The 26,403-nt window shown below is 39.4% G+C and overlaps 1 protein-coding gene and 1 long non-coding RNA gene across 2 annotated transcripts; one reads left to right on the top strand and one right to left on the bottom strand.

The window, feature by feature from the left end:
- The first annotated feature begins 424 nt into the window (after nt 1–424).
- Nucleotides 425–21,628, top strand: LOC123652703. Its single transcript, XR_006742171.1, has 3 exons — nt 425–705; nt 1,391–1,450; nt 21,446–21,628. It is a non-coding gene; the product is annotated as an uncharacterized LOC123652703 (long non-coding RNA).
- LOC118722304 (60S ribosomal protein L21-like) lies at nt 9,816–10,435 on the bottom strand. Its single transcript, XM_036443665.2, has 2 exons — nt 10,396–10,435; nt 9,816–10,348 (listed from the first exon to the last, which is right to left on the bottom strand). Exon 2 carries the CDS (start codon nt 10,334–10,336, stop codon nt 9,854–9,856), a length of 483 nt encoding a protein of 160 aa, XP_036299558.1. The 5' UTR covers nt 10,337–10,348; nt 10,396–10,435; the 3' UTR covers nt 9,816–9,853.
- Nucleotides 21,629–26,403: the final 4,775 nt, after the last annotated feature.

Here is a 26,403-nt window from a genome sequence, read left to right on the forward strand (position 1 = left end):
CTCTAATTTGGAGAAAAAAAAAAATTTGGATGTAGGAACATAGAATTGCATGCAGTAGCTGTGTGATTAGAATCAACAGCTCCCCGTCATCTTGTACCCGCGCCCGCTGGTCTCTGAAGTGGCAGAATGGGGTTGATTTAGTGTCCCGCAGAGCCGGTTTTCATTCATTCATTCAGCATTATTGAATATCTACTGTGTACCAGAGCTGAATCAGGTGCTAGAGATACCATGCTTTAAAAAGACCGTCTTTGCCGTCAAGATGCTGTCAGTTCTTTTTAAAAAAATATATTTTATTGATTTTTTACAGATTTAAATATATTTAATTGATTTTTTTACAGAGAAAAAGGGAGAGAGCTAGAAACATAGATGAGAGAGAAACTTCGACCAGCTGCCTCTTTCACACCCCATACCGGGGATGTGCCCACTACCAACATACATGCCCTTGACCCCCGAATCGAACCTGGGACCTTTCAGTCCGCAGACCAACACTCTACCACTGAGCCAAAACCGGTTTTGGAAGATGCTCTCAGTTCTTTAATTTGAACACCTTGAGGACTTCACCCCCAGCAGAAGCTCTGTAACTATCGGCTGCCTCCAAGGACTTTGTGATTGCCTCACAGGGTCCACCCTAGGTGCCCACTGTGTGCGAAGTATGATGCCCAGGACACAGAGTGCCAAGCGGAGGTCACAAAGAAGTAGAAAATGGTGAGTGAGACAGAACAATCCTTAAAAGATTCAACGTGGCGAATCTTAATAACAAATGAGAATATGATGTGAAATTTGTTAAAACACACACACACACACACACACACACACACACACACCATGATTCTGAGTAATTTCTTATGCAGTCTTCGTGATATAGCCTATGTTTGAATTAAGTTAAGACAGGTGCAAGCAAGGAGAGAGAGAGACCTTAGTATTTCAAGAAAACAGTGTGTGTTTTTTGTGTGGGCTGTGCCCTTTTGTTACATTAGGGCTGGGAAAATGCAGCCCTGCAGGCAATGAAATGAGCCCACACAACTCATTCAGTGTTTTACTATACCAGCAGTAAACAGAAGCAGTGGCTGTTGTTTAAGTCTGAAAGGTTAGCTCTAAAGACATTTTAAGGAACAGCAGATAACAAAGATTTCTTTGTGTTCGGTTATTCTTGGTGGTGGTGACGACACAACCACTTTTTTCTAAGATAACTCCAGTAGAATGAATCTCCTAGATGCAAAATACTACACATATCTTTAATTATTTGAGAAATATGGAAAAGGAAATATGTAATTAGGAATCTTGTTTTTTCCCCCATTAATTGTCCATATTTAGATTTTTAAGCATTATCTTTGTAGATGCCTACCTTCACAATAGGTGTATTTGCTGTAATCTATGTTTGTTTCTACAGAAATCTCACAACACCACATCCACTGTTAGAGAAGAAAACTCTGGATCCTCTGCCTCAAAGGTATAGACCTACCTAACTTGAAAAAAAAAACTTACTTCTTCCTGTTGAGCCTTCTATAGCTATAATATTTGCTTCAGCATATGATCACATAATACAGCATGACTAAGTGTATTTGTAGATTATATTATCTACCTAGTTTTAACTAAATAAATATTCACAAAAATGGACAAGTTGCCTAAAGAGTTATCACCAAAGAAACATACAGCGATTTAACCTTGAGGTCATCGTTTGATTCCTGGTCAGGGCACATGCCCAGGTTGCAGGTTTATTCAGATGGTACAGGAGGCAGCCGTCAATGATTCTCTTTCATGATTGATGTTTCTGTCTCTCTCCCTCTCCTTTCCTCTCTGAAATATATATATATGTATATATATATATATGTGTGTGTGTGTGTATGTATATATATATAATTTTATATATATATATATATGTAAAAATAGGTAATAACAGAAGCACAAGCAAACCCGAAATGGAAATGTCAGAGCTGATACTTCTAAATGTTGAATTTATCAGAAAGACATTGAAATATGGATTTAAAAGTGATTAAAACTTGGTTCTGGCTTTTAAGGCACTCAGAATCTAATGTGGGAAATAGACTTGTAAAGTGAAACATAGTATGAGAACTATAACTAGAAAAGCTTGTATAAGATTGGGCCGGATTGATTTGTGGAGGAATTGGGTATTAACCAGCAGGATAGGGGAGGTGATAACGAAGACTTTTTTGAACTGGCTTCTGACTGAATTAATCTCAGTGGGGACAGATGAGTAGACTTTAATTTAGAAAGATCACATTTTGGGCAGTGTGGATAATGCACTGTAGAGGAGGCAAAGACAGGCAGAAAGACCGATTAGGAGTCTGTTGCTGTTATTCACCATGTACTCTGCTATCTTGTTATCTTAAAATTGGAAGTATTTTTTTTTTTTTTTTACCAAAATTCCCTCTCATGGACATCTGTTTCTCTTTTACTCAGTGTGTTCTTATCCTCATCAAGGCCTGCAATCCCATGCCTCATTCTTAACCGGTTTGGCTCAATGGATAGAGCGTTGGCTTGGGGACTGAAGGGTCCCGGGTTCGATTCCAGTCAAGGGCATGTACCTTTGTTGTGGGCATATCCCCAGTAGGGGGTGTGCAAGAGGCAGCTGATCGATGACTCTCTCTCATCGATGTTTCTAACACTCTATCTCTCTCCCTTCCTCTCTGTATAAAATCAATAAAATATATTTAAAAAAAAGAATTAATATAATGATAAAATCTTCATTACATCTATAATAATAAAAGTGTAATATGCCAGTTAGACCAGAAGTCCTTTTGGAAGACCTTTTGGATGAAGCCAGGGCTATGAGGGAAGCCTGAGTCTGGAGGGAAGCCTGGGTCCTGGGTGCCTGCTTGCTGGAGGCCAGAGGGAAGCCCAGGACCCTGGTGCCAGAGGGGAGCCGGTGATGGCAGCCGGGGAAAGGAAGGCCTGCTCTTTCACGAATTTTATGCATCAGGCCTCTAGTTTTAAACAAAAAAACTAAACAAATTAGCTTTTGACACAAATCCACCTTACTTGCCATAGATACTCCCTAACAAGCTTACTTCAGGAAGACATAATTTCTTTCTTATTATGCTTAGAATCTTGGAATAATTTAGTTCACCCTAACCTTTGATCCCAAGAAAAAGTCCTAGGTTACTGGCTATAGTATTCTCTTTCAAAGTTTCTAAAATTATCTTGCCTTTTATGCCCATGTTTTCACTGGGAGTACTGAATCCACTGTAAAATGAAGCTTGATTATAATTTTGCTTTATATTTTATTTTATTTTTAAAAAATAAATCTTTATTGTTCATATTATTACAAATGTTCCTCATTTCCCCCCCCCCTCTGTTGCTCCCCTCCACCAGGTTCCCACCCCACCCTCTGCCCTTTCCCCATCCCCCATTGTCCTCATCCATAGGTGCACAGTTTTTGTTCAGGCTCTTCTTGCACCCCCCACTCCTCTTTTCTCTAAGAATCATCAGTCCACTCCCCTTCCATACCTCTGATTCTATTATTATTCAACAGTTAATATTGTTTATCAGTCCACTCCCCTTCCATACCTCTGATTCTATTATATTCAACAGTTAATATTGTTTTTTTTTAATTCCCTTGGCTTTTAGTTTCACTTGTTGATAGTTACATATTTGTTGATCATAATTTTTATCTATATCTTCTTCCTCTTCCTAAAGAACCCCTTTCATCAATTCATATAATTCTGGTTTGGTGGTGATGAACTCCGTTAGCTTTTTTTTATTCGTGAAGCTCTTTATCTGGCCTTCGATTCTGAGTGATAGCTTTGCTGGGTACAGTATTTTTGGCTGTAGGTTCTTGTTATTCATCACCTTGAATATTTCTTGCCATTCCTGTCTGGCCTGCATGGTTTCTGTTGAGAAATCAGCTGACAATCGTATGGGTGCTCCTTTATAGGTAATTACCTGCTTTGCTCTTGCTGCTTTTAATATTCTCTCTTTGTCTTTTGCTCTTGGAATTTTAATTATGATGTGTCTTGGTGTGTTCCTCTTTGGGTTCCTTTTGCTTGGGGTCCTATGGCGCTTCCTGAACTTGTAAGTCTATTTCTTTCCCTAGGTGGGGGAAGTTTTCTGTCACTATTTCTTTCAGTATGTTTTAGGTATCTTGCTCTCTCTCTTCTGCTGGGACCCCCATAATTCTGATGTTGGTTTGTTTGAAATTGTCCCAGAGGTTTCTTACACTATCTTCAACTTTCTGGATTCTCTTGTCTTCTTGCTTCTGTGGAGGAGTGTCCTCTGACTCTTTGTGTTCCAAATCTTTGACTTGATTCTTGCGATCTTCCATTCTGTTTTTAGGACTCTGTATAATATTTTTTATTTCAGACAATGCATTCTTTATTTCTAGTTGATTCCTTTTCATAACCTCATAGGTTTCGTTTATTTTATCGGCCATTTCTAGGAAACTCTTGAAAAACCTTATAAACGTGGTTTTGAACTCTATATCCAGTTGCTTCTTGTCCTCCATTTCTTGTTTGTGATCTGTTTCCTTTTCTCAGCATTTTCTCTGCTTCCCTGAGTTGGTAAGGTGGCTTTGTGTGTTAAGGTGTCCTATATGGTTCAGTAGGTCAGTCTCCCAGTTATCTGAGGTGGACAGTCTTGGTGTAGCCCTTTGTGGGCTGTGTGTGCAATCTTGCTGTTAAGCCTTGCTTGTTGTTGGTATCACTGGGAAGCGTTGATCTCTAAGCCAATTGGCTATGAGGATCAGAAGTGTCTCAGCTAGGAGGGTTTCTGTATTCCGCTTGGATGGGGTGGCACAGCCTAGCTTTGGTGAATCCCGCAAGATTGGTTGCAGGCTTGTGCACCTCTTTGGTATAGGCGCAGACAAGCTTTGGATTCCTGTCTGTCCCTCCCTAAGAGAGTCCTATTCACGGTGAACGAGAAAGCTAGCCACTGGAAGGGCTTCTGTGCTCAGCTTGGATGGGACGGAGTCTCTAGGTGGTGCAGACAAGCTTTGGTGAGCCCCTCCCTACGAGGGTTTGGTTTCTGAGTCCCGCAGTAATGGCTGCTGGCTTCACACACCTCCGAGAGATCTCTGCCCACTGCCTGACAGTCTGGCCTCTCTCTTTCTGGGGCCATCTATCAGAGCAATAGGGTGGTTCTGTTTTCCTTCCACACAAGAAAGCCAGCAGAGCATTAGCTGTCCAGCAGAGCATTTCCTTCCACACAAGAAAGCCAGCAGAGCATTGTCAGTAGCGAACTCAGCCCGCCCTCTTTGCGCTCCGCAAGAAAGCCAGCAGCGAAGTCTGGCAGCCACCTTTTCGCGCGCACAGTTCTCCGCACCTTCTCAGTTCCCGAGGTTCAGAGGACCTTCTCTCTCCTTCCCAGATGGTAGGGCCTCCTTTCAGCCAGCCATCCGGTGCTTCGGGGTGATGTTTTCCCTGTTTTCCAGCTCTAAATTCAAATTTGTTGTGGTAGGCTGCATTCAGGTGTCTACCCTATGCCGACATCTTGGTTTCTCCTTGTTTTATATTTTAGATAGTCATATTACTTTGTAACTTGGGATGAAGACTAAAAGGAAGAGTAAAATAATAGGTTAAGCCACATTGTTTTAATTTAGGTTAATATAACTTGTGTTAGCAATAAGCTTTCTACATTGAAAGGTACATATCAGTCATTCACTGATGGTTTGAGCATGGAAGTGGTATAAATTTAAACTCTTATATTTCCAAGGAAATTTCAAAAGATCCCACTTATGTGTTATTTACCAATTACATCAACAATCAAATACATATTATGAACAATCCCTATGGCACATGTGTCAAACACAAGGCCCGTGGGCCAAATCCGTCCCGCCAGGCCTTGCAATGTGGCCCGCACCTCGCTGTGCGCTGTCATCACTGCACTCCGCTGCGTTTCCATCACAATGACAGTTTATGACTGTTCAGTAAACCATTCGGCCCCGCGATTTAGGCTGGATTTTAGATTTTGGCCCCTTCTCTGATTGAGTTCGACACCCCTACCCTATGGTAAATTTGATGGAGGACATCAACCAATGTAAGATTGTTTCTTCTATTAAAGGACAGGTACAAATAAGGTATGGGAAGTCAAATCTAAGAAGGTCTAGCTTTGAAGGCATTCAAGTGGTTGTGGTTAGAGTTAAAGATATTTAAAGTTTTGCTAAAAAGCACTAAATATGGTCCTTATTCTTTGAGGGATATAATATAATTTTATTCATATGCAAATAAAACCAACTCTGAGGCTGTATATTGTCAAGTATTAATTGAATAGAACAAATAAGGGCTGTAGAAAGTCACTGAAAGGGCACATTATTACTCCACTACTCATAGAGTAGTCAGGTAGAATTTATAGCATAAGACATGAAACATTTGGTAACTTTTAGAAGTTAATTGGAATATGTAATTAAACCTTGGGAGAGAATACTGAGTTAGAGATAGACTTTGGAGCATTTGCATAGATATAATAGGTAAGATTTCCATTAGGAGATATACAGAGTGAGAAGGAAAGGAAGATTAATATCTAAAGAAAATAGTAAGACTGTGAAACTAAGAACACATATTAAAAAATTAAAATACAGTCATTAAAATAAAATATTATGGCCTGATTAATAGTTTATTAGGTACAGATGAAAAGTACTAGTAAATGGTAGATAGTTCTGAGATAATTATATAGAAGGCAGCATGGAGAAATAGGAAATGAAAAGCATGAATTAACACAGAGATTGCATGTGGTGGCCGTATAACTCAAATGCTGATATAACCTTATTATCTCTTTAAATTTTCATTTAATTACAAATTCGACAGCTCTGTGCTTGTATCTAAAGAATGCTATGATAGATGTATTGATAAATACTATAATAGATTTTATTGAGCAATATTTTACTATTAAACAAAATTTACCCTACTCCTTATAAATTAGGTCTCATAATCAAAATTTACCCTACTACTTATAAATTAGGAAATTTATCAAAAGTATCTTAAAACAAAACAAAACAAAACAAAACATATTACTTTAGTGTTTATTCACTCTCTCTTCCTACTTTCTCCTATTTTTGTGCCATATACATTAACACAGATTCTATTTAATCTTGTTTTATCAATTATACCATCATGTACCAAATTTGCTTATTTGAAAGACTCGTCCTGTGTCAGTTTTATCTTTAACCACATGCATGTTCAACAAATATTTACAGATTGCAGTATATCTTCCAGATTATTTTGGAAATTTATGCCCAAAAGATTGATGTTCTACCTGGTCTATTGTCTTTCCAGATTTTTCCACCTCCACCTCTGCCTCTACCCTAAGAATTAACACAAATTTAGTTAAATTATTCATTGTTTAAAACTTTTAATGTTTTTGTTTTTTTTTATTGCTTGTGGGATGATGTTAAAATTCTTATTTCTGGCATATAATGCCTAGACTTGCTGATCCACATCTAGCTCATGTCCATAGACTTCTCCTAAGACATCTTATATTACAAATACTTAACTATTTATTTTTCTTAAATATGCCACATGTTTTTTCACATATTCCTGTTTTGCCTACAGTCCTACACACACACACACAAAAGCTTAAGAACCCTGTTCAAAGATTACCACTATGAAATGTTCTTCAGTCTCACTGGTTAAACTGGTCAATAGCCCCTTCTCTATTCCCTGTCATTGTATATTATTGTATTCTCCTAATTTGAATATATGTTTCCTTTTAATGTATGAGTGCTTTCATTGACTACTTCAGACAGTGACTCTACTATCTAATCACATTCTTAAATAAAGCCAGAACTTTATTATAAAAAAAAAACAAAACAAAAAACAAAAACAAAAACAAAACATGAATTAAGAAGAACGAAGAGAGAGAAAGTTCAGAATATTATCCAATACGATTTTCAGAAAGCAAGATAAGAAAGAAGAGGGATAAATTTGATGATAGAATGGTTGATAATTTTCTAGGATTGATAAAATTATGTCTCAAAGTCAATAATCAGGAGTCACAGCAAAATAAATAAAAAGAAGTACATGATGGGCATGAAATGGTACTACTGCAAAGACAAAGGTAAAATCTAAAAATGAATCCTATATAATAAAAGCCTAATATGCTAAGTGTCTGGTTGTCCATTCAACCAATCAAAGCATAATATGCTAATAATATGCTAAGGCAGATCAACTGCTTTCTATGATGTGCACTGACCACCAGGAGACAGACAGTCAGTCAGTTGACCAGTCACTATAATATGCACTGAGTGCCAGGGGGCAGATGCTCTGACCAGTAGGTTAACTTGCTGTGGGGCCTGGCTGATTGGGACTGAGTGAGATGGGCTGGACATGCCCTGGAGCCCTCCTACGTCCCTCCCCAACTGGCCAATCTCCTATATCCCTCCCTGGAGTCAGTCATGCACTGGTGGAGTCCCTCGGCCTGGCCTGCACCCTCTCACAATCTGGGACCCTTCGGAGGATGTTGGAGAGCCAGTTTTGGCCCAGTCTGACAGGCTTAGAAGGAAAATATGCAAATTGACCAACCAGTTGAATGACTGATCACTATGATGCACACTGACCACCAGGGGGCAAATGCTCAATGCAGGAGCTGCCTCTGGTGGTCAGTGTACTTCCACAGGGGGAGTGCCACTCAGCCAAAAGCTGGGCTCATGGCTGGCAAGTACAGCGGCAGGCAGTGGCAGGAGTCTCTTCCGCCTCTGCAGCAGTATTAAGGATGTCTGACTGCTGGCTTAAGCCTGCTACCCATGTGTCTAAGCCATCAATCAGATGTCCCCCAAGGAATCCCAGACTATGAGAGGGCACAGGCTGAGCTGAGGGACTCCTCCAAGTGCACGAATTTTGTGCACTGAGCCTCTAGTAAAATATAAAAGACAGATTACCTACAAATAACTATTAAATAGAGCAGCAACAGAGTTCTCAAGAATGATAGTGGAAGCCAGAAGTTGATTAAATAGTACCTTTCTTCAAAGAGCTGAGGGAGAAAAGAAATCAATAAATTTAGAATTTATATGCAACTAAACTATCCCTTAGGAGTTTCCAAATTAGCACTTTTGAACAGACTGAAAACAATTATCTATCACAAATTGTCATTGAAAGACTAAAATATTCACATCAGTAGTATACATTGTTTAAATATTTATTCATACACGTTATACATGTATTCATATGATACCTGTACAATATACATAAGTGGTAAAATGATAAAAGAAAGCATAAAACACAGAAACACCTAATTAAAAATAGTGATTGTCTATATGGGATAAGGGAATAAGTGGATTTGGAGTTTTATTTGGATTACTTAAGCTAGTGTGTATGGGAATTCATTATATTATTTTTTTTAGACTTCCCCTACCCCCCTACTTTAAAAAGGGACTAGAGAGTTTTAAAGAAGGAAATGATCTACAGTACTAAATATTCCACCAGAAAATGGGAACAGAAAATTCCACAGATTTAGGTACTGAAAGACCACTAATACACTCCAGAGAACTGTTTTCCTGGAGAAGGGAGAATGGAAACATCCTTTCCAGCCTGCCTACATCTGCTCCTGTCATTTTATTTTTTCCCATCACTATCTATCCCCTCTAAACCCTCTTCCACACCTACCTCTCTCCCCCCAGCAATCACCACACTGCTGTCCTCGTCCGTGAGTTCTCTCTCTTTTTTTCTTAATCCCTCCACCTACCCTTTCTCTCCCTTCCAAAGCTGCCTGCTCTGAGTATGTCTCTATTTTGTTTAGTAGTTCATTTTGTTCATTAAATTACACACGTGAGGGAAATCATATTGTACTTGTCTTTGACTATGAGCCTCAGTTTTTTATTTTTTATTTATTTATTTATTTTTTAATTAATTAATTAATTAATTAATTAATTTTTTTTATCAGCACAGAAGTCTTTATTTTTTCCCACTTATGCCATGAATTCATAGGGAATGGGTTCCAGCAGCTCAGGCTCCTTTCCATTGGTTCTCACAAAGTGTGCTTCTCTGGGTGGAGCATGCTGACGCTTCAATTGAACCCAGGTACCTTTCTCTTTGGCTTCCTTCTTTTTCTGATCATTTTCCTTCACACGTTTCAGGAAGCTATCTCGGCTCTTAGAGTGCTTAATATGCTCAATACGTACATTAATTCTCTTAGCAAGAATCTTGCCCTTAACTTGCTTGTTCACAATAATGCCCACTGCATGCTGGGTGACATTGTAGACTCTTCCAGTTTTGCCATGGTAACATTTGTGGGGCATTCCTTTTTGAACAGTGCCCATTCCCTTGATGTCCACAATATCACCTTTCTTATAGATTCGCATGTATGTGGCCAAAGGAACGACTCCATGTTTTCTAAAAGGCCTAGAGAACATATAGCGGGTGCCTCTCCTCTTTCCCTTTGTGTTAGTCATTTTGGCGAATTACTGAATCTGTACAACCACGGCCGCCGGGAGCCACGCGCAGGGCTGACCTGGAAGATGGCGGTTCCGGCCGGAAAGGCGAGCCTCAGTTTTTTAATCTGTAGAACCAAGATATTAACAATACTTACTTCATATGGCCGCTGTGAGGATTAAATGAGATAATGAATGTAAATGCCTAGCACACAATCAAAAGTGCCAATTATTAGTAAAAAAAAAAAAAAAAAATACAGGGTGAGGCAAAAGTAAGTTTACAGTTATTTGTATGGAAAAATAATACAATAAGTAATAATAGAAAAATAAAGTGTAAACTTACTTTTACCACACCCTGTTTATAACTTGACAGCAACCACCTTCGTCTGAGCTCTAACCATCTATTAACTATTGAAATATTTTCCCAATTGGTCCTAATTGTTCTTACATTCACATTCACCTCCTTTCTATTCATTTCACAATTGGATCCAGAGTGTTCTTTTATAACCATATATTTCATCATATATCTCGCCCTGTTTAAATACTTCAAATGGCTTCATTTATACCTATGATAAAGTGATAAATCCTGGGTCCTTAACATTGACCTAACTTAAAAAAAATAATCCTTACCCAACGATATTTTTTTTACTGATTTCAGAGCAAGGAAAAGAGGGAGAGGAAGGGGAAGAGGAAAAGGGAGGGAGGGAGGGAGGGAGAAAGAGAGAGAGAGAGAGAGAGAGAGAGAGAGAGAGAGAGAGAGAGAGAGAGAGAGAGAGAAAAAAGCAAGCAAGCGGAACATCACTTGGTTGTCTCCCATAAGCACCCCAGTTAGGGAATCAAATCTGAAACCTAAGTATGTGCCCTGATCTGGAAGGGAACTGGCAACCTTTCAGTGCATGGGACAATGCTCTAACTGACTGAGCCACCGGGCCAGGGCCATTGACCTGCTTAAAGAAACAAACAAAACAGGCCCTGCTTATACCTCTCTAAGCTCATCTGCTCCTGCTGTCTCCCTTGCAACTATAGCCCTACTGTCCTTTTAATTATTTGCTCAACAAACCTTTTTCCACCCCAGGAACTTCATATATGTTATTCCCTCTGTCTTAAATGCCCATTCCTATTTATTCTTTAGACATTGGTTCACATCACTTCATCAGAGAGGCCCTTCCTAAAACAAACTCCCTACTAAATTTAAGATTCTCTTCTAAAGTGCTTCTTAGATTCAAACACAATTTATAATTTTATTAATTTATATAATGATTAGTTTAATAACTTATTCTCCACTAGTCAATGAACTCCAAAAAAACAGGGATCATATCTGCTTTTTAAAAATTCTGTCTAAGTGCCTACCACATAGCAGGTACTAAAAACTGATTTTGAACAAATAAATGATTGAGAAATGTGTACGAAAGCATTTAGTACAATGCCTGACATAGGCAATACTCATGCTGATTTTACTTTTTATTTTAAACATTTTACATAAGATACTGCCCTTTCTTTTAATGCAATGTCAAGTTTTTTTAAAAAAAAGTATGTATTTTAATGTTTTGGATAGCTATAGTCATTCCACTAGATGTCAGGCTAACCTAAAAAATTAATTGCTATAAAATTAAGCACTCTGGAATATCAGTAATCAGTTGAGCTGTTAATTTCCTCATTTTTAATGTAATGGAGATAGATACTTTTTAAACCTTTGAAATTAAGATTGTAGGTGCTCCATAATTGTTTATTGAGAACCAAGGATATAATTATCTTGTGCTGCAGGTAATAGAGATTTTGGGTTCTTAGTCAAAAAATTGGACTATCAGTAATAAAATATTTATGAAATATAATAATATAATAATAAAACTGCTGATATTTACTTAGCAGTAAGTAACTGCTGATATTTACTTAATAAAACTGCTGATATTTAAGCACTAAGTACATGCTAGATAACTTGTTAAATGCTTAAATGTTTGATCTGATTTAATCTCAATTAATAAGTTAGTACAGTAACTAAAAGTATCTCATTAAAATAATCTATATATATATAAGCCTAATATTCAAAGTGTCCCCTTGGGAGTTTGACCAATCTTGGGAGTTCGATTGCTTGCTATGATGTGTGCTGACCACTAGGGTGTGGTGTGGAATGAAGGGAGGCCCAGGCTGGCAGCTGTCAGCCAGGGAAGGGAGGCCCTGGCTGGCAGCCAGCAGCTGCTAGGGACCCTACCAGTCCACGAATTTTGTGCACTGAGACTCTAGTCCTGTGAAATAAATAATAGTATTACTAACCTCATTTCAGAGAGTCAAATTTAAAGAGTTAAAATAGCTGTTTTAAAAACTCTAAAAGAAATAGCATAACATATCACAATTATCTATATACTAGAGGCCCAGTGCAAGAAATTGTGCACGGGGTGGGGGGTTGTCCCTCAGCCCAGCCTGCACCCTCTCCAATCTGGGACACCTCCAGGGATATTAAACTGCCTGGACATCCCTCTCATAATCCAGGACTGCTGGCTCCCAACTGCTCGCCTGCCTGCCTTCCTGATTTCCCATAACCATTCTGCTGCCAGCCTGATCACCCCTAACCACTCCCATGCTAGCCTGATTGATGTCTAACTCTCCCCTGCCAGCCTGTTGCCTCAAACTTCCCTCCTCTGCCAGTCTGGTCACCCCTAACTGCCCTCCCCTGCAAGGTTGATTGCCTCCAACTGCCCTCCCTTGCAGACCTGGTCCCTCTCAACTGCCAGCCCTTGCAGGCCTGGTGCCTCCTAACTGCCCTTCCCTGCTGGCTATCTTGTGTCCACATAGGGGCAGGATCTTTGACCACAGGGGGGCAGCTATCTTGTGTGTTGGAGTGATGGTCTATCTGCATATTACTATTGTATTTTATTAGATAGGATAGAGGCCTGGTGCAAGGGTGGGGGCCAGCTGGTTTGCCTGAAGGGTGTCCCAGATCAGGGTGGGGGTTCTCATGGGGTGTGGGGTGACCTGGGTGAGGGGCCTGTGGTGGTTTGCAGGCCCACTACGCCCTCTGGTGACCCAAGTGGAGGCCCTGGTATCTGGAATTTATTTACCTTCTACAATTGAAACTTTATAGCCTGGAATGGAGCCAAGCCCCCTGCTTGATCTGTGGCCGTTAGCCATTTCTGTTGGGACTTATATACCTTATATAATTGAAACTTTGTATCCTTGAGTGGAGGCTTAGGCAGGCCAGGGTGTGTGGAAAGCTTGGCTTCTGTTGCTGGGAAACCTAAGCCTTTCTCAACTGCTCTCTGTGGCTGAAGCCATGTTGGTTGGGGTTAATTTACATACTCTCTCTGATTGGATGGTGGGTGTGGCCTGAGCAGAGTGATGGTTAATTTGCATATTACTCTTTTATAAGGTAGGATATAAAGAGCCAGAGTTGTAACATCCAAAACAACAGAAGGCTCAACTGAATGCCAAGCTGCAGGTGCAGGAGGTGAGCAGGCTGACATGCTGACCTCTTGGAGAGAGAGGATGGGGTTGATCAGCAGCAGCAGCCAAGCCTCTGTCTCTCTCAGAGGTTAGCAGTTCAGCCTGCTTGACAGCAGCTTTTGGTGGCTGCTGATCAGCCCTGTCTCTATGATCAGGTATGGAGATAGGCCAGGAGATGCTGACTATCATAGAAACCAACCAATTAGAACCAAATCTGGGTGAGTTGCCAATGGCTGCCTAGGAGGCAGAGCTTTTTTTTTTTTTAATTAATAAATCTTTTTTGTTCATATTATTACAAATGTTCCTCATTTCCCCCCCCCTCTCCACCAGGTTCCCACCCCACCCTCTGCCCTTTCCCCATTCCCCATTGTCCTCATCCATAGGTGCACAGTTGATGTTCAGTCTCTTCCCGCACCCCCCACTCCTCTTTTCTCTAAGAATCATCAGTCCATACCTCTGATTCTATTATATTCAACAGTTAATATTGTTCATCAGGTTTTTTTTTTTTTTTTTTTTTTAGATTCACTTGTTGATAGTTACATATTTGTTGTTCACAATTTTTATCTTTATTTTCTTCCTCTTCCTAAAGAACCCCCTTCAGCAATTCATATAATTCTGGTTTGGCAGTGATGAACTCCTTTAGCTTTTTTTTATTCGTGAAGCTCTTTATCTGGCCTTCGATTCTGAGTGATAGCTTTGCTGGGTACAGTATTTTTGGCTGTAGGTTCTTGTTATTCATCACCTTGAATATTTCTTGCCATTCCTGTCTGGCCTGCATGGTTTCTGTTGAGAAATCAGCTGACAGTCGTATAGGTGCTCCTTTATAGGTAACTACCTGCTTTTCTCTTGCTGCTTTTACAATAATATTCTCTCTTTGTCTTTTGCTCTTGGAATTTTAATTATGATGTGTCTTGGTGTGTTCCTCTTTGGGTTCCTTTTGCTTGGGGTCCTATGGTGCTTCCTGGACTTGTAAGTCTATTTCTTTCCCTAGGTGGGGGAAGTCTTCTGTCACTATTTCTTTCAGTATGTTTTAGGTATCTTGCTCTCTCTCTTCTTCTGGGACCCCCATAATTCTGATATTGGTTTGCTTAAAGTTGTCCCAGAGGTTTCTTACACTATCTTCAACTTTCTGGATTCTCTTGTCTTCTTGCTTCTGTGGAGGAGTGTCCTCTGACTCTTTGTGTTCCAAATCTTTGACTTGATTCTTGCGATCTTCCATTCTGTTTTTAGGACTCTGTATAATATTTTTTTATTTCAGACAATGTATTCTTTATTTCTAGTTGATCCCTTTTCATATTCTCATAGATCTCATTTATTTTATCGGCCTTTTCTAGGAACTCTTGAAAAACCTTATAAGCGTGGTTTTGAACTCTATATCCAGTTGCTTCTTGTCCTCCATTTCTTTTGTTTGTGATCTGTTTCCTTGTCTTGGCATTTTCGCTGCTTCCCTGAGTTGGTAGGGCGGCTTTGTGTGTTAAGGTGTCCTATATGGTTCAGTGGGTCAGCCTCCCAGTTATCTTGGTGCACCCCTTTGTGGACTGTGTGTACAGCCTTTTGTAGTTAAGTCTTACCGTATTTTCCGGCGTATAAGGTTTAAGCCTATATTCGCTGTATAAGACTACCCCCCACTTCCTAGGCAACACCAGTTCTTCTTTTAATAGACTGCCTGTAGCTTTGGGTATAGAACATGTACACTGTGTTCTAGTAAAAAGCCTGCTCAGATTGGCCAGAGTCAGAGAGGCGGTTTATTAAAAAAAGAACTGGTGTTGCCTCGGAAGTGGGGGGTAGTCTCATACAGCGAATATAGGCCTAAACCTATGTTTTAACTGTAAAATTAGGGGGTCATCTTATACAGCGGAAAATACGGTAATTGTTGTTGGTATCACTGGGAGGAATTTATCTCCAGGATAATTGGCTGTGAGGATCAATGCTGGGAGACAGCCTTATTCAAGAGCCTCTATGCCCAGCTTAGATGTTGGCGGAGCTTCAGGATGGAGCCTACAGCCTTGGCTTTCTGTCAGCCCACCCTATGAGGTTCCTGAGTCTCAGTGTTCCTCAGTGACTTTTGGTACTCGCTGCTTTGGTACTTGCTGCAAGCACCTCTGAGAGAAAGGTGCCCTTGATTTTCGCCTACTACCAGACAGTCTAGTTCTCCCCCAATGAGCCCAGAACTGGGGTTCAGTGCAGTTGGAAGTAGGGTTCAGTGCAGTCTGGAGTTTTTGTCTATTTCCTGCTAGGGCAATCCAGTGGCACAGTCTACAGTCTGTCCTCTGCGTGCAATGTGCGCACCTCCTGGACTTCCTTTCGCAGCTCCCGAGTTTCTGCCTTACAGCCCAGATTTCCTCTGTATGAGCTTTGGTCCCCAGGGTCTGGTCTAGAATTGGGGTTCAGTGCAGTTGGAAGTGGAGCTCAGCACAGTTTGGAGCTTTTGTCTCCTTCCTGCTAGGGCAATCCAGCAGCACAGTCAACAGTTCTTCCTCTGTGTACAATGTGCACGACTCCGGGGCTCTGCTTCTTGCAGCTCCCCTGAGTTTCCACCTTACAGCTTAGAATCCCTCTGAATGAGCCTGGGTTCCCAGGGTCTTGCCCAGAACTGGGGTTCAGTGTAGTCGGAACTGGGGCTCAGCTCAGTCTGGAGCTTTTATCTCCTTTCTGCTAGGGAATGCCAACCAGGCTCTCGGCTGCCCTTCCTCTCTGGCTCTGTCCTCTCCCCACGTGCTCACCGTGTCTCCAGTGAGCTTTTACAGCTCCTCTGATTTTCCTTCTGGTTTTCTCTTTCCTTCTAGTTGTAGAATTTCTAGTCAGTCAACTTTCCTGTAGTTCTGGATGATGTGCACTTTATATTTTAGTTGTATATTTTGAAATTGTTTTGTGAGGCTACAGTTAGGCATTTACCTATGCTGCCATCTTAGTTTCTCTGAGGCAGAGCTTTTGACACTGACTGGCATAGAAACAGACCAATCAGAACTTATTTTGGGTAAACTGGGAAGGCAGAACCTAAGGTGGGGGCTGAGGAAGGGTTTAAGGGCAACAGCTGTTTGGTGTAAGGTGTAAGAAAGTGATTCAATTTTTTAATGACCAGTTTGGCATATAGTCCATATGGCTGGCTATAAATCCAGATATAGGGATTATGTGTTGTTTTTTTTTTTTTTCTGCCAAGAGCAGAAAAGGCTCCTCTTCCCCCATTTAAACAATCCTATCCTATATAATCTATCTATACTAATAAAAGGGTAATATGCTAATTAGACCAGTTGAATTTCTTCTGGATAAAGCCATGGTGGTGGGGGCTGAGGTAGAATAAGTTAGGGGTAATCAGGCTGGCTGACAGGGGAGGGCATTTGGGGGCAAGATGAGGCCAGCATGGAGGGCATTTGGTGGTGAGATCAGGCCAGCAGGCGAGGGCAGTTAGGGGTGATCAGGCGGAAGAGGGTGGGTGGGGAGGTGGGCAAGATAGGGGCAATCAGGTAGGTAGAGGGGGAAAGTAGGGGCGATCAGGCCAGCAGGCAGAAGGGTTAGGGGCAGTCAGGCAGGCAGGCAGGCAAATGATTAGGAGCCAGTTATCCCAGATTGCGAGAGGGATGTCTGACTGCCAGAATTTGGCCTAAACTGGCAGTTGGACATTCCCCAAGGGGTCCCAGATTGGAGAGGGTGCAGACCTGGCTGAAGAACCCCTCCGTGCACGAATTTCATGCACTGGGCCTCTAGTCCTATGTAATTAAAGCCTAATATGCAAATTGACCGATTAGCAGAATGGTGAAATGACTGATCACTGAAGTGCACTGACAGCCAGGGAGCAGATGCTCTATGCAGGAGCAGCGCCCTGCCCAAAGGTCTCAGGCCAACCAAAGTGGGTGCCAGCATGGACCCCCTAATCGCCCCACCCCACAGATCAGCCCTGATTCCTGGCCAGGCCTAGGGACCCTTCCCATGCATGAATTTCATGCACTGGGCCTCTATTTAGAAAAATAAATTAAAAGCATTGGAGACTTGTCAAAGGAAGACTTGTCAATTCACTGCCACTTGGAACTCAGGGTTTTGTTTATGTGACAGCTAAATAAATGATGTTGTTTAATAGAAAGGATTAGGATGGTGATGGAAAGAGCATAGATTTGGAATTGGGTACACCTGGGTTTGCATCTCAATATCACCATTTACTAGCTTTAGTCTGATTAGGGGCAAATTATTACATATCTTTGAACCTTAGTTCTCTATTAGTTTTAAGTGGAGATGTAATAAAATTCCTGCTTCACAGTGCTGAAGTAAAGTTTAAATGGGAAAATATATGGAAAGTGCCTACTATAGTCCCTGGCATGTAATAAATTACAGTTCAATAAATCATAGTTTTTATTACTTTTGTTATAAATGTCTCAGTTTAAGAAAAATATTAATTTTGTGAATACCATGGGTAGAAAAGCCTCATATTTTGATCATGATAGATGACTATGCAAAATAGCAATGTCAAGTTCATACTTCAATGACTTAAAATTTCTCTATAGACTGTTTACATACAAATATTAATTAGTTAACTTTCAAAATTTGAGAGAATATTTCCATTGAGGCGCTAAGAATTAAGTCTATATAACTCATACCTAGTCAATATTTTTCAAGTACCTTTGGTACTTGGTTATGATAATAAAGGAAGTAGAGATTTTGAAAACTGAGAGACATAATTTCATGAAAATAAAGCTTTCTACCACATTTCATCCTCCTGTGGGGGCCTCCAGAAATGCTTATTCCAGCAGTACTCCAAGACCCCCACTCCTACCAGCAACAGAAAAACCACCAACACGTTTGACCACAGAGTCTATTGCTGAATAGATGTTATATATCAACATATATAACAAGGATTGAGCAGGACAGATATTGAGGAAGAATTTTGGAATTGCAGTTGAGTAAGCCCTTAGAAACCATTTAGAAAAAAGTTTCAATTTGGATGGGTAAAAAAATGGTAAGAAATGAATAAAGACAGAAAATGTTGACTAATAGAAGAATTCAGTATAGGTAGAAATGGAGAGAAGTGAGGGGGTGAAAAGGAAAGCTATTGATTTGAAGATCAGGGACAAGAAAGCAACAAAGATTAATTTTTAGAATAGGAAATTTTTGAGCAGTTTTGTAGTTTAAGGAGAAAGCCCCCTGGAGTAGGAGAGACTACAATGTATTGTATTTTCTATTCAAACTGTGTTCTAAAGTTTTACCAGTCATATATGACAGGGTCTCCGGTTCTTTGGCAGCAGAAGGTCCCAGAGAAATGGAGTGGATGATCGCCCCGCTTTGCCTCACCTCTTTGAAGCCTGAGCTTATTTCATCATCTTCCCCATCTGTTAGTAATAGGATTTCAGAACCAGAAGTCCTCTGGTTACTTTGGATAATTGCTTGATAGTGAAAAACCAAACTATTAATTACAGAACATATCTAGATAAATTCAAACTAAGAATAAACTTGTTATTTAGAAAAGTCTTCAGGCCTTTGCATCAGAGTCAGCCAAAGAAAATTGTTTTGCATTGCCACTCCAGGCTGAGTTGGCATGGGGGAAAAAAAAAGTACAATGATCTTGTTTACTTTCAGAGATAAGATATTAATGGTTTTATTCCTTTCCATTATAGTCAAACTACAGAAAAGAGGAAGAGTAAAACACTTAGAGAAATGCTTAACACATAGTAAGTACTCAGTGAATGTTAGCTGTTATTATCCCAGAAGATTTTTGGTTTGGAGGTATATGACTCAGGCAGTTTTAGAAGGCTGCTGACTAGATTAGATAGCACTTGCAAATTCATGACTAGAGGTAGGTGAGCAAGGTTAAATGATATGATGTGAGCCTTTTAGACATGTTAGTAGATCATTGAAGAATCTCATTTTTTCCTGGAAAATGACATTGACTTTCCATGGAGAAGGAAGTTCATAAATATATCAAATATTGCTTTTTGTTTTTTTTTTAAATCTTTTCCTGAGTTCTACCAAGCATATTGGCCAAGATCTTTAATCAGACACATTGAGAGTAAGGTCCAGCTTGGCCTTTTGCTAAATAGAATAGCTAGTGTTAATCTCACTCTCTGTTTCTCTTTCTCACTCTCTGCCTCTTTCTCTCTCTGATACATAATAGAGTTCTATTATAGCTCTGTGTAGTGATTAACTTTTTGGACTTTGGAGTAAGGAAGACTAGGTTTTGAATATTAGATTTGCCAATTACTGACTATATGATCTTGATAAAGATATTTAGTTACTCTGAACCTTAGTTTCCTAAGGTACAAAATGGGCATAATAATGGTAACCAACTGAAAAAGTAATGATGAGGTAAAATCAGATCATCTATGTAAAACATTTAATATCTATATAATAAAAGCCTAAGCTTTTATGGTGGAAAAACCAGAAAGACTCACTATGATGCGCACTGACCACCAGGGGGCAGATGCTCAATGCAGCTCAATGTAGGAGCTGCCCCTTGTGGTCAGTATGCTCCCATGGGAGTGTGCCACTCAGCCAGAAGCTGGGCTCGTGGCTGGTGACTCTCCCGTCTCTGCAGCAGTGCTAAGGAGCAGCGAGCAGAGTGTGGGCAGTAAGAAGCAAGGGCTCCTGGACTGTGAGAGGGCACAGGCCAGGCTGAGAGACACCCCTCCCCCCACCCAGTGCACTAATTTCATTCACCAGGCCTCTAGTAGTTAATAATGTAGTATTCTATTCACATTATAAATTTTAATTATTACTGTAATTATTATGTAAGTAAAATGCTTATATGTTGATATGGTTTTATTACATAAGTGATTATCACCAGGCCTCTAGTAGTTAAGAATATAGTATACACACTATAAATTTTAATTATTACTGTAATGATTATGTAAGTAAAATGCTTATATGTTGATATGGTTTTATTACATAAGTGATTCAAAGGTATTTATAGCTTGAATATGATTTGACTGATCTATTCAGCAATAGACTCTGTGGTCAAAGTATATATATAAAAATATATTAAGAAAATATGTGTGAACCAATATGTGCAAATATGATGCATTTCATATATAGTACTGTCATATTTTAGAAGTGAATAGACAGTTTATATGTATTAAGAATTATGGTTATTATAATAATAGCAATTCTTTCTTGAGACTTATCTATCTTACTTAATTCTCACAATTAAATGAGATAGGTACTATTATTTTCCACATTTCCTTGGTTGAGAAAACAGAGTTTCTGAGTTGGGTAACTTCAAGGTTATTTAGCTAAGAAATAGTAGAGCCAGAATTTCAGGTTTGTCTGAATCCAGAGCCTGAGTGCCTTCTTAAACTAATAGGCTTTACAACAAATAGACATCATGAAGAAAGCTAAGAAGTGTTATTAATTAGTGGTCTAGATAAAGGTAACAATCTCTACATTTTAGCTGAGGCAGTGAAAGAAAGCATTTTATTATTTTTGGGACTTAAAGAATGACAATAAATAGGCTTAAATATAGACTAACTTTAGATTGGAAGAAATGCAAATGAGTACCAGAGGCTCAAAAGTCACTCCAAATTTTGACTTTACAATTTTATTTCATTAAACTTCCACCTATATGTCTTGAGTTTGGTATTATACTGCTTAGTAACTACCTCTATATTTGTTATTGTCAGATATCCATTTAATTTGAAGAACTGTTTTTTTTTTTTTATCCCATAATACAGAAATATTACTAACTTTTTTCTTTCACAATTCCCTTAACAGCATTATTTTCTACTCATAGAAATTATGAGTGTGGGAGATGGGAGTGAGAAAGAAATGGAGAGCTCCTCAATAAAATCATGGTGATTATGTATGCACTAGATTTTCCTTCCTTACTTAACTACTCCCAATGCAACTCAAGAGGCTCCAGCTTTAAACAGCAGATTTAGGAGAGTCTTTTAAAAAAATATTTAAGAGAGAATCCAAGATGGCTGCTCGGGTAGGCAACTAGCCGCAGCCGCACACAACAATTTCAACAAAATACAACTAAAATATAAAATGGAAATTACCCAGAACTACAGGAAAGTCGACTGACTGGAAATTCTACAACAAGAAGCAAGGAGAAAACCAGAAGGAAGCGCGGAGGAGCTGTAAAAGCCCAAGGTACGGAGACACGAGGCGCGCGCGCGCGGAGAGGACAGAGCCGGAGAGGAGGGAGGCTGAGTGCCTGGCTGGCGGTCCCAAGCGGGAAGGAGAGAAAAGCTCCGACTGTGCTGGGCCCAGCTCCAACTGCTCTGAACCCCATTTCTAAGCCAGACCCCGGGGACCCAGGCTCATCCATAGGGAGCCGGGCTGTAAGGCGGGACTCCAGGGAAGCGGCGAAAGGAGGTCCCGGAGGCGCGTACACTGCGCGCAGAGAAGGGCCGGCCGGCTGTGCCGCGGGATTGCCCTGACGGGAAGGAGACAGGGGCTCCAGACTGCTCTGAACGCCACTTCCAATCCCACTACCAACTGAACTGAACCCCAATACCGGACTCATTGGGGGAGAGCATAGACAGTTTGGCAGCAGGCGAAAATCAAGGGCACCTTTCTCTCAGAGGCGCTCGCAACAAGTACTGAAGGACCCTGAGTCTCAGGAGTCGCATAGGGCGTGGCTGACGGAAGCCAAGGCTGTAGGCTCCACCCTGAAACCCCGCCCCATCAGGAAAGCTGCCTGCGAAAATGCCTAAACCAAATAGATCACAAACGAAAGAAATGGAGGACAAAAAGCGACTGGATATAGAGTTCAAAACCACACTTATAAGGTTGTTCAAGAATCTCCTAGAAAAGGCCGATAAAATAAACAAGACCTATGAGGATATGAAAAGGGATCAACTAGAAATAATAAGGGATCAACAAGAAATAAAGAATACATTGTCTGAAATAAAAAATGTTTTATGGAGTCCTAAAAACAGATTGGAAGATCGCAAGAATCAAGTCAAAGATTTGGAACATAAAGAGCCAGAAGACACTCCTCCGCAGACGCAAGAAGGCCAGAGAATCCAGAAAGTTGAAGAAACCTCTGGGACAACTTCAAGTGAACCAACATCAGAATTATGGGGGGTCCCAGCAGAAGAGAGAGAGCAAGATACTTAAAACATACTGAAAGAAATAGTGACAGAAAACTTTCCCCACCTGGTGAAAGAATTAGACTTACAAGTCCAGGAAGCACACAGAACTTCAAACAAAAGGAACCCAAAGAGGACCACACCAAGACAAATCATAATTAAGATTCCAAGAGCAAGAGACAAAGAGAGAATATTAAAAGAAGCAAGAGCAAAGAAGGTAGTTACCTATAAAGGAGCACCTATACGATTGTCAGCTGATTTCTCAACAGAAACCATGCATGCCAGACGGGAATGGCAAGAAATATTCAAGGTTATGAATAGCAAGAACCTACAGCCAAAGATAATCTATCCAGCAAAGCTATCACTCAGAATCAAAGGTCAGATAAAGAGCTTCACTAATAAAAAAAAAGCTAAAGGAGTTCATCACCACCAAACCAGAATTATATGAATTGCTGAAGGGGGTTCTTTCAGAAGAGAAAGTAAATAAAGATAAAAATTATGAACAACAAATACGTAACTATCAACAAGTGAATCTAAAAACCAAGGAAACTAAAAAAAAAAAAAAAATCTGAGAAACAATATTAACTGTTGAATATAATAGAATCAGAGAAATCTCCACTCAGCCGAGACCGGTTTGGCTCAATGGATAGAGCGTCGGCTTGGGGACAGAGGGGACCCGGGTTCGACTCCGGTCAAGGGCATGTACCTTGGTTGCGGGCATATCCCCAGTGGGGGTGTGCAAGAGGCAACTGATCGATGACTCTCTCTCATCGATGTTTCTGGCTCTCTATCTCTCTCCCTTCCTCTCTGTACAAAATCAATAAAATATATTAAAAAAAAAAAAAAGATAAAATGCTTTAAAAAATATTTAAATGAGTTCTTGACCCTTGTACAAAGATGGCTGGACAAAAATATAAACCATGGTAAATGACAAATGATGTTTAGAAAAGCATTTTTTTGTGTGATAAATATGGTGTTTTAAATTGATTTCAGAGAAAAAGGGAGAGCCAGTGTGAGAGAGAGAGAAACATCAATGATGACAGAGAATCATCAATTGGCTGCCTTCTGCATGCCCCCTTACTGGGGATAGAGACTATAACCCCCTAACCTCCTTTCCCAGAATCCAACCATGACCTCTGGGTTCATGGGTTGTCACTCCACACCATTTGGACTAGAAAAACATTTTTAAAAATTTACCTGGAATCCTTCTTTGAATCCATTGCAAATTGAAGTTCCACCATTAGCTACTTGAGGCAGACTTGCAGTGATGTGTTGGTAAGCATTCTCATCAGACATTTTTGTAAAATAATTTTGGATTGTAGTCCAACTGTGAAATGTGACCATCCCAACCAATGATCCCATTTCAATAATTTGAATCAAGAATAGTTCTGATGCTTGATTCATTAGAAAGAGATGGTTTTCCTATAAGAAAAAGATGTCTAAACAATTCCTGAGTCTCCTCAAATCTTGACATATTGAAAGAAAGTGTAGGGGTCAAAGATCATGATAACAATTGATTACTGCATTTTAGAATTTAATTCTTTCATTTTATTAAAAAGAAGTAATGTTAAAGAAAAAATTTAAGAATCAGGCATGTTCTATTAAGAAAAGCCTTAAAATATATACTTTTTATTTAACAGTTTTATATTCAGGAATTTCTGCTAAGGAAAATATTTTTAAAATGCCTGCAAAAATGTTTTTGCCACATGAATTTTAGTAATAATTTGAAAATCTCCATAATGTTCAATAATAAGAAGTTATTTAAATTACGATATATGCATATGATACAACCATTAAAATTTATGTCATGGAATCATTTTTCCCTGGGGGGAGTGTTTAAGGTATAGTAAGTAAAAAATTTATATTAAAAAACATATAAAATGTAATTACTAAATCTCGGATTTAGCAGTTTGCTCATAATGATACAGCTTGAAAATGACAGACCCAGTTTTTATATCAAATTTATCTGATTCTGAGACACCTTTTCTTTTGTACTGAGCTTTATATATTTAAACCAGATATTTCAGTTCAGTATTCGCTTTGGAACTTGAATTACTGTGTTAATTTTCAATTGGTCAGATATGTAATTGTGAACTTTTTAAAGTCTGTTCTGTAGAGACAGAGCCATATATGTTTTCACAATGTCATTTGCAATAAGTTGGTATGCTTTAATATGAAGATAATGGAAACTCTAGGGTGTTATTTCTTTCTAAACTACAGAATAAATTACTTTGGAAAAGTAAGAGATAATTAAAAGTAAGGTTGTAGTTTTAAACACAAGCCTACAGAATCAAATGAAGGAAGAGGTGTTATAAGAAAGTTTGTGACACCAATGATAAGGGTACAGTTCCAAGTCTAAAGAAAAGAAATAGGTTAACAAGGAAGAGTGGAATATTTTCCAGACACACCTGACCCAGGCTGGAGAAAATGGCTGTTAACTGAGTAATTTTCCTCATTTCTATTGGTTTACATAATTTCATGGTAGAAAATCCAGCTTTTCCAATTAGTTTTTTTTCCCAAAGATTTTTTTTGTGATCCTTGAAAGACAATGTACTTACAGAATCAAGACTTTGCATAAATATTATGGATTCCCTTGCAGTCTGGGATTTTTCTGGGATGAATGTACATTTTGCTTCATACAGCCCTCACCGTGAATCACATTCACAAGACTTTGTTATACAACTGCCTCCTTGGCATTTATTGAAAACCACATTAATTCCAGTTATCTGAGTTGAACATCTAGAATGAAAGAATTAGATTACATTTACATATGAGGACCAGACAAATCATGAATAAAGACTAATGTCCTAATTTTATCCCCTTAATATTGCTATAGGTCATGTACCAAATATTTTGACAGAAGTAGGCTCACTGTCCTACCCATATTTACCATCAATTTCAACAAGAATAATGATGTCAGTTCATATTTATTAATATTAATTGTTTACTACTGTGAACAATAAATCTATTTTTCTTGTTATGTTAAGCTAAAGATGATAATGCCCAACTCAGAGGGATGGTTGTGAGGATTAAATTAGTTAAGAGATACAGAGGAGTTGCTTCCTAGTTGGGAGGGAAGAACCAACATTATGATTAAAAGCTTCTTTGATTTGTATGGATGGTACACACATACAAACATACACACAAACAGATATTATATATATAATCTAAAATCATGTGTGGTTTAAGCATTTTTCAGTTTATAATTTGAAAAATACCTACTGAGCTAGATTGAAGGAAGAAATAAAAATAAGCCTTGCATGGAAGTGCTTGTGCATTCAATCATTTGGTCTTCATGATAATTATCAACTACCTGGCAGGGAATGGGGTGTGGTATGTATAAAAAGTTCCTATTTATCTGCAGAATTTACTTCCATTCTGTGTTAATATTAAACTTCATAACATTGCCTGGCCAGCGTGGCTCAGTGGCTGAGCATCGACCTATGAACCAGGAGGTCATGGTTCGATTCCCTATTGAGGCACATGCCCAGGTTGCTGGCTTAGGGGGTGTGCATTAAGCAGCCAATCAATGATTCTCTCTCATCATTGATGTTTCTCCCTCTCCCTCTCCCTTCTTCTCTGAAAGCAATAAAAATATATTTAAAAAATTATAAAACACTTCTTATCATTAAT

The sequence above is a fragment of the Pipistrellus kuhlii genome, unplaced genomic scaffold, assembly GCF_014108245.1.
Source record: "Pipistrellus kuhlii isolate mPipKuh1 unplaced genomic scaffold, mPipKuh1.p scaffold_m20_p_2, whole genome shotgun sequence".
In the NCBI taxonomy this organism is placed as follows: Eukaryota; Metazoa; Chordata; class Mammalia; order Chiroptera; family Vespertilionidae; genus Pipistrellus; species Pipistrellus kuhlii.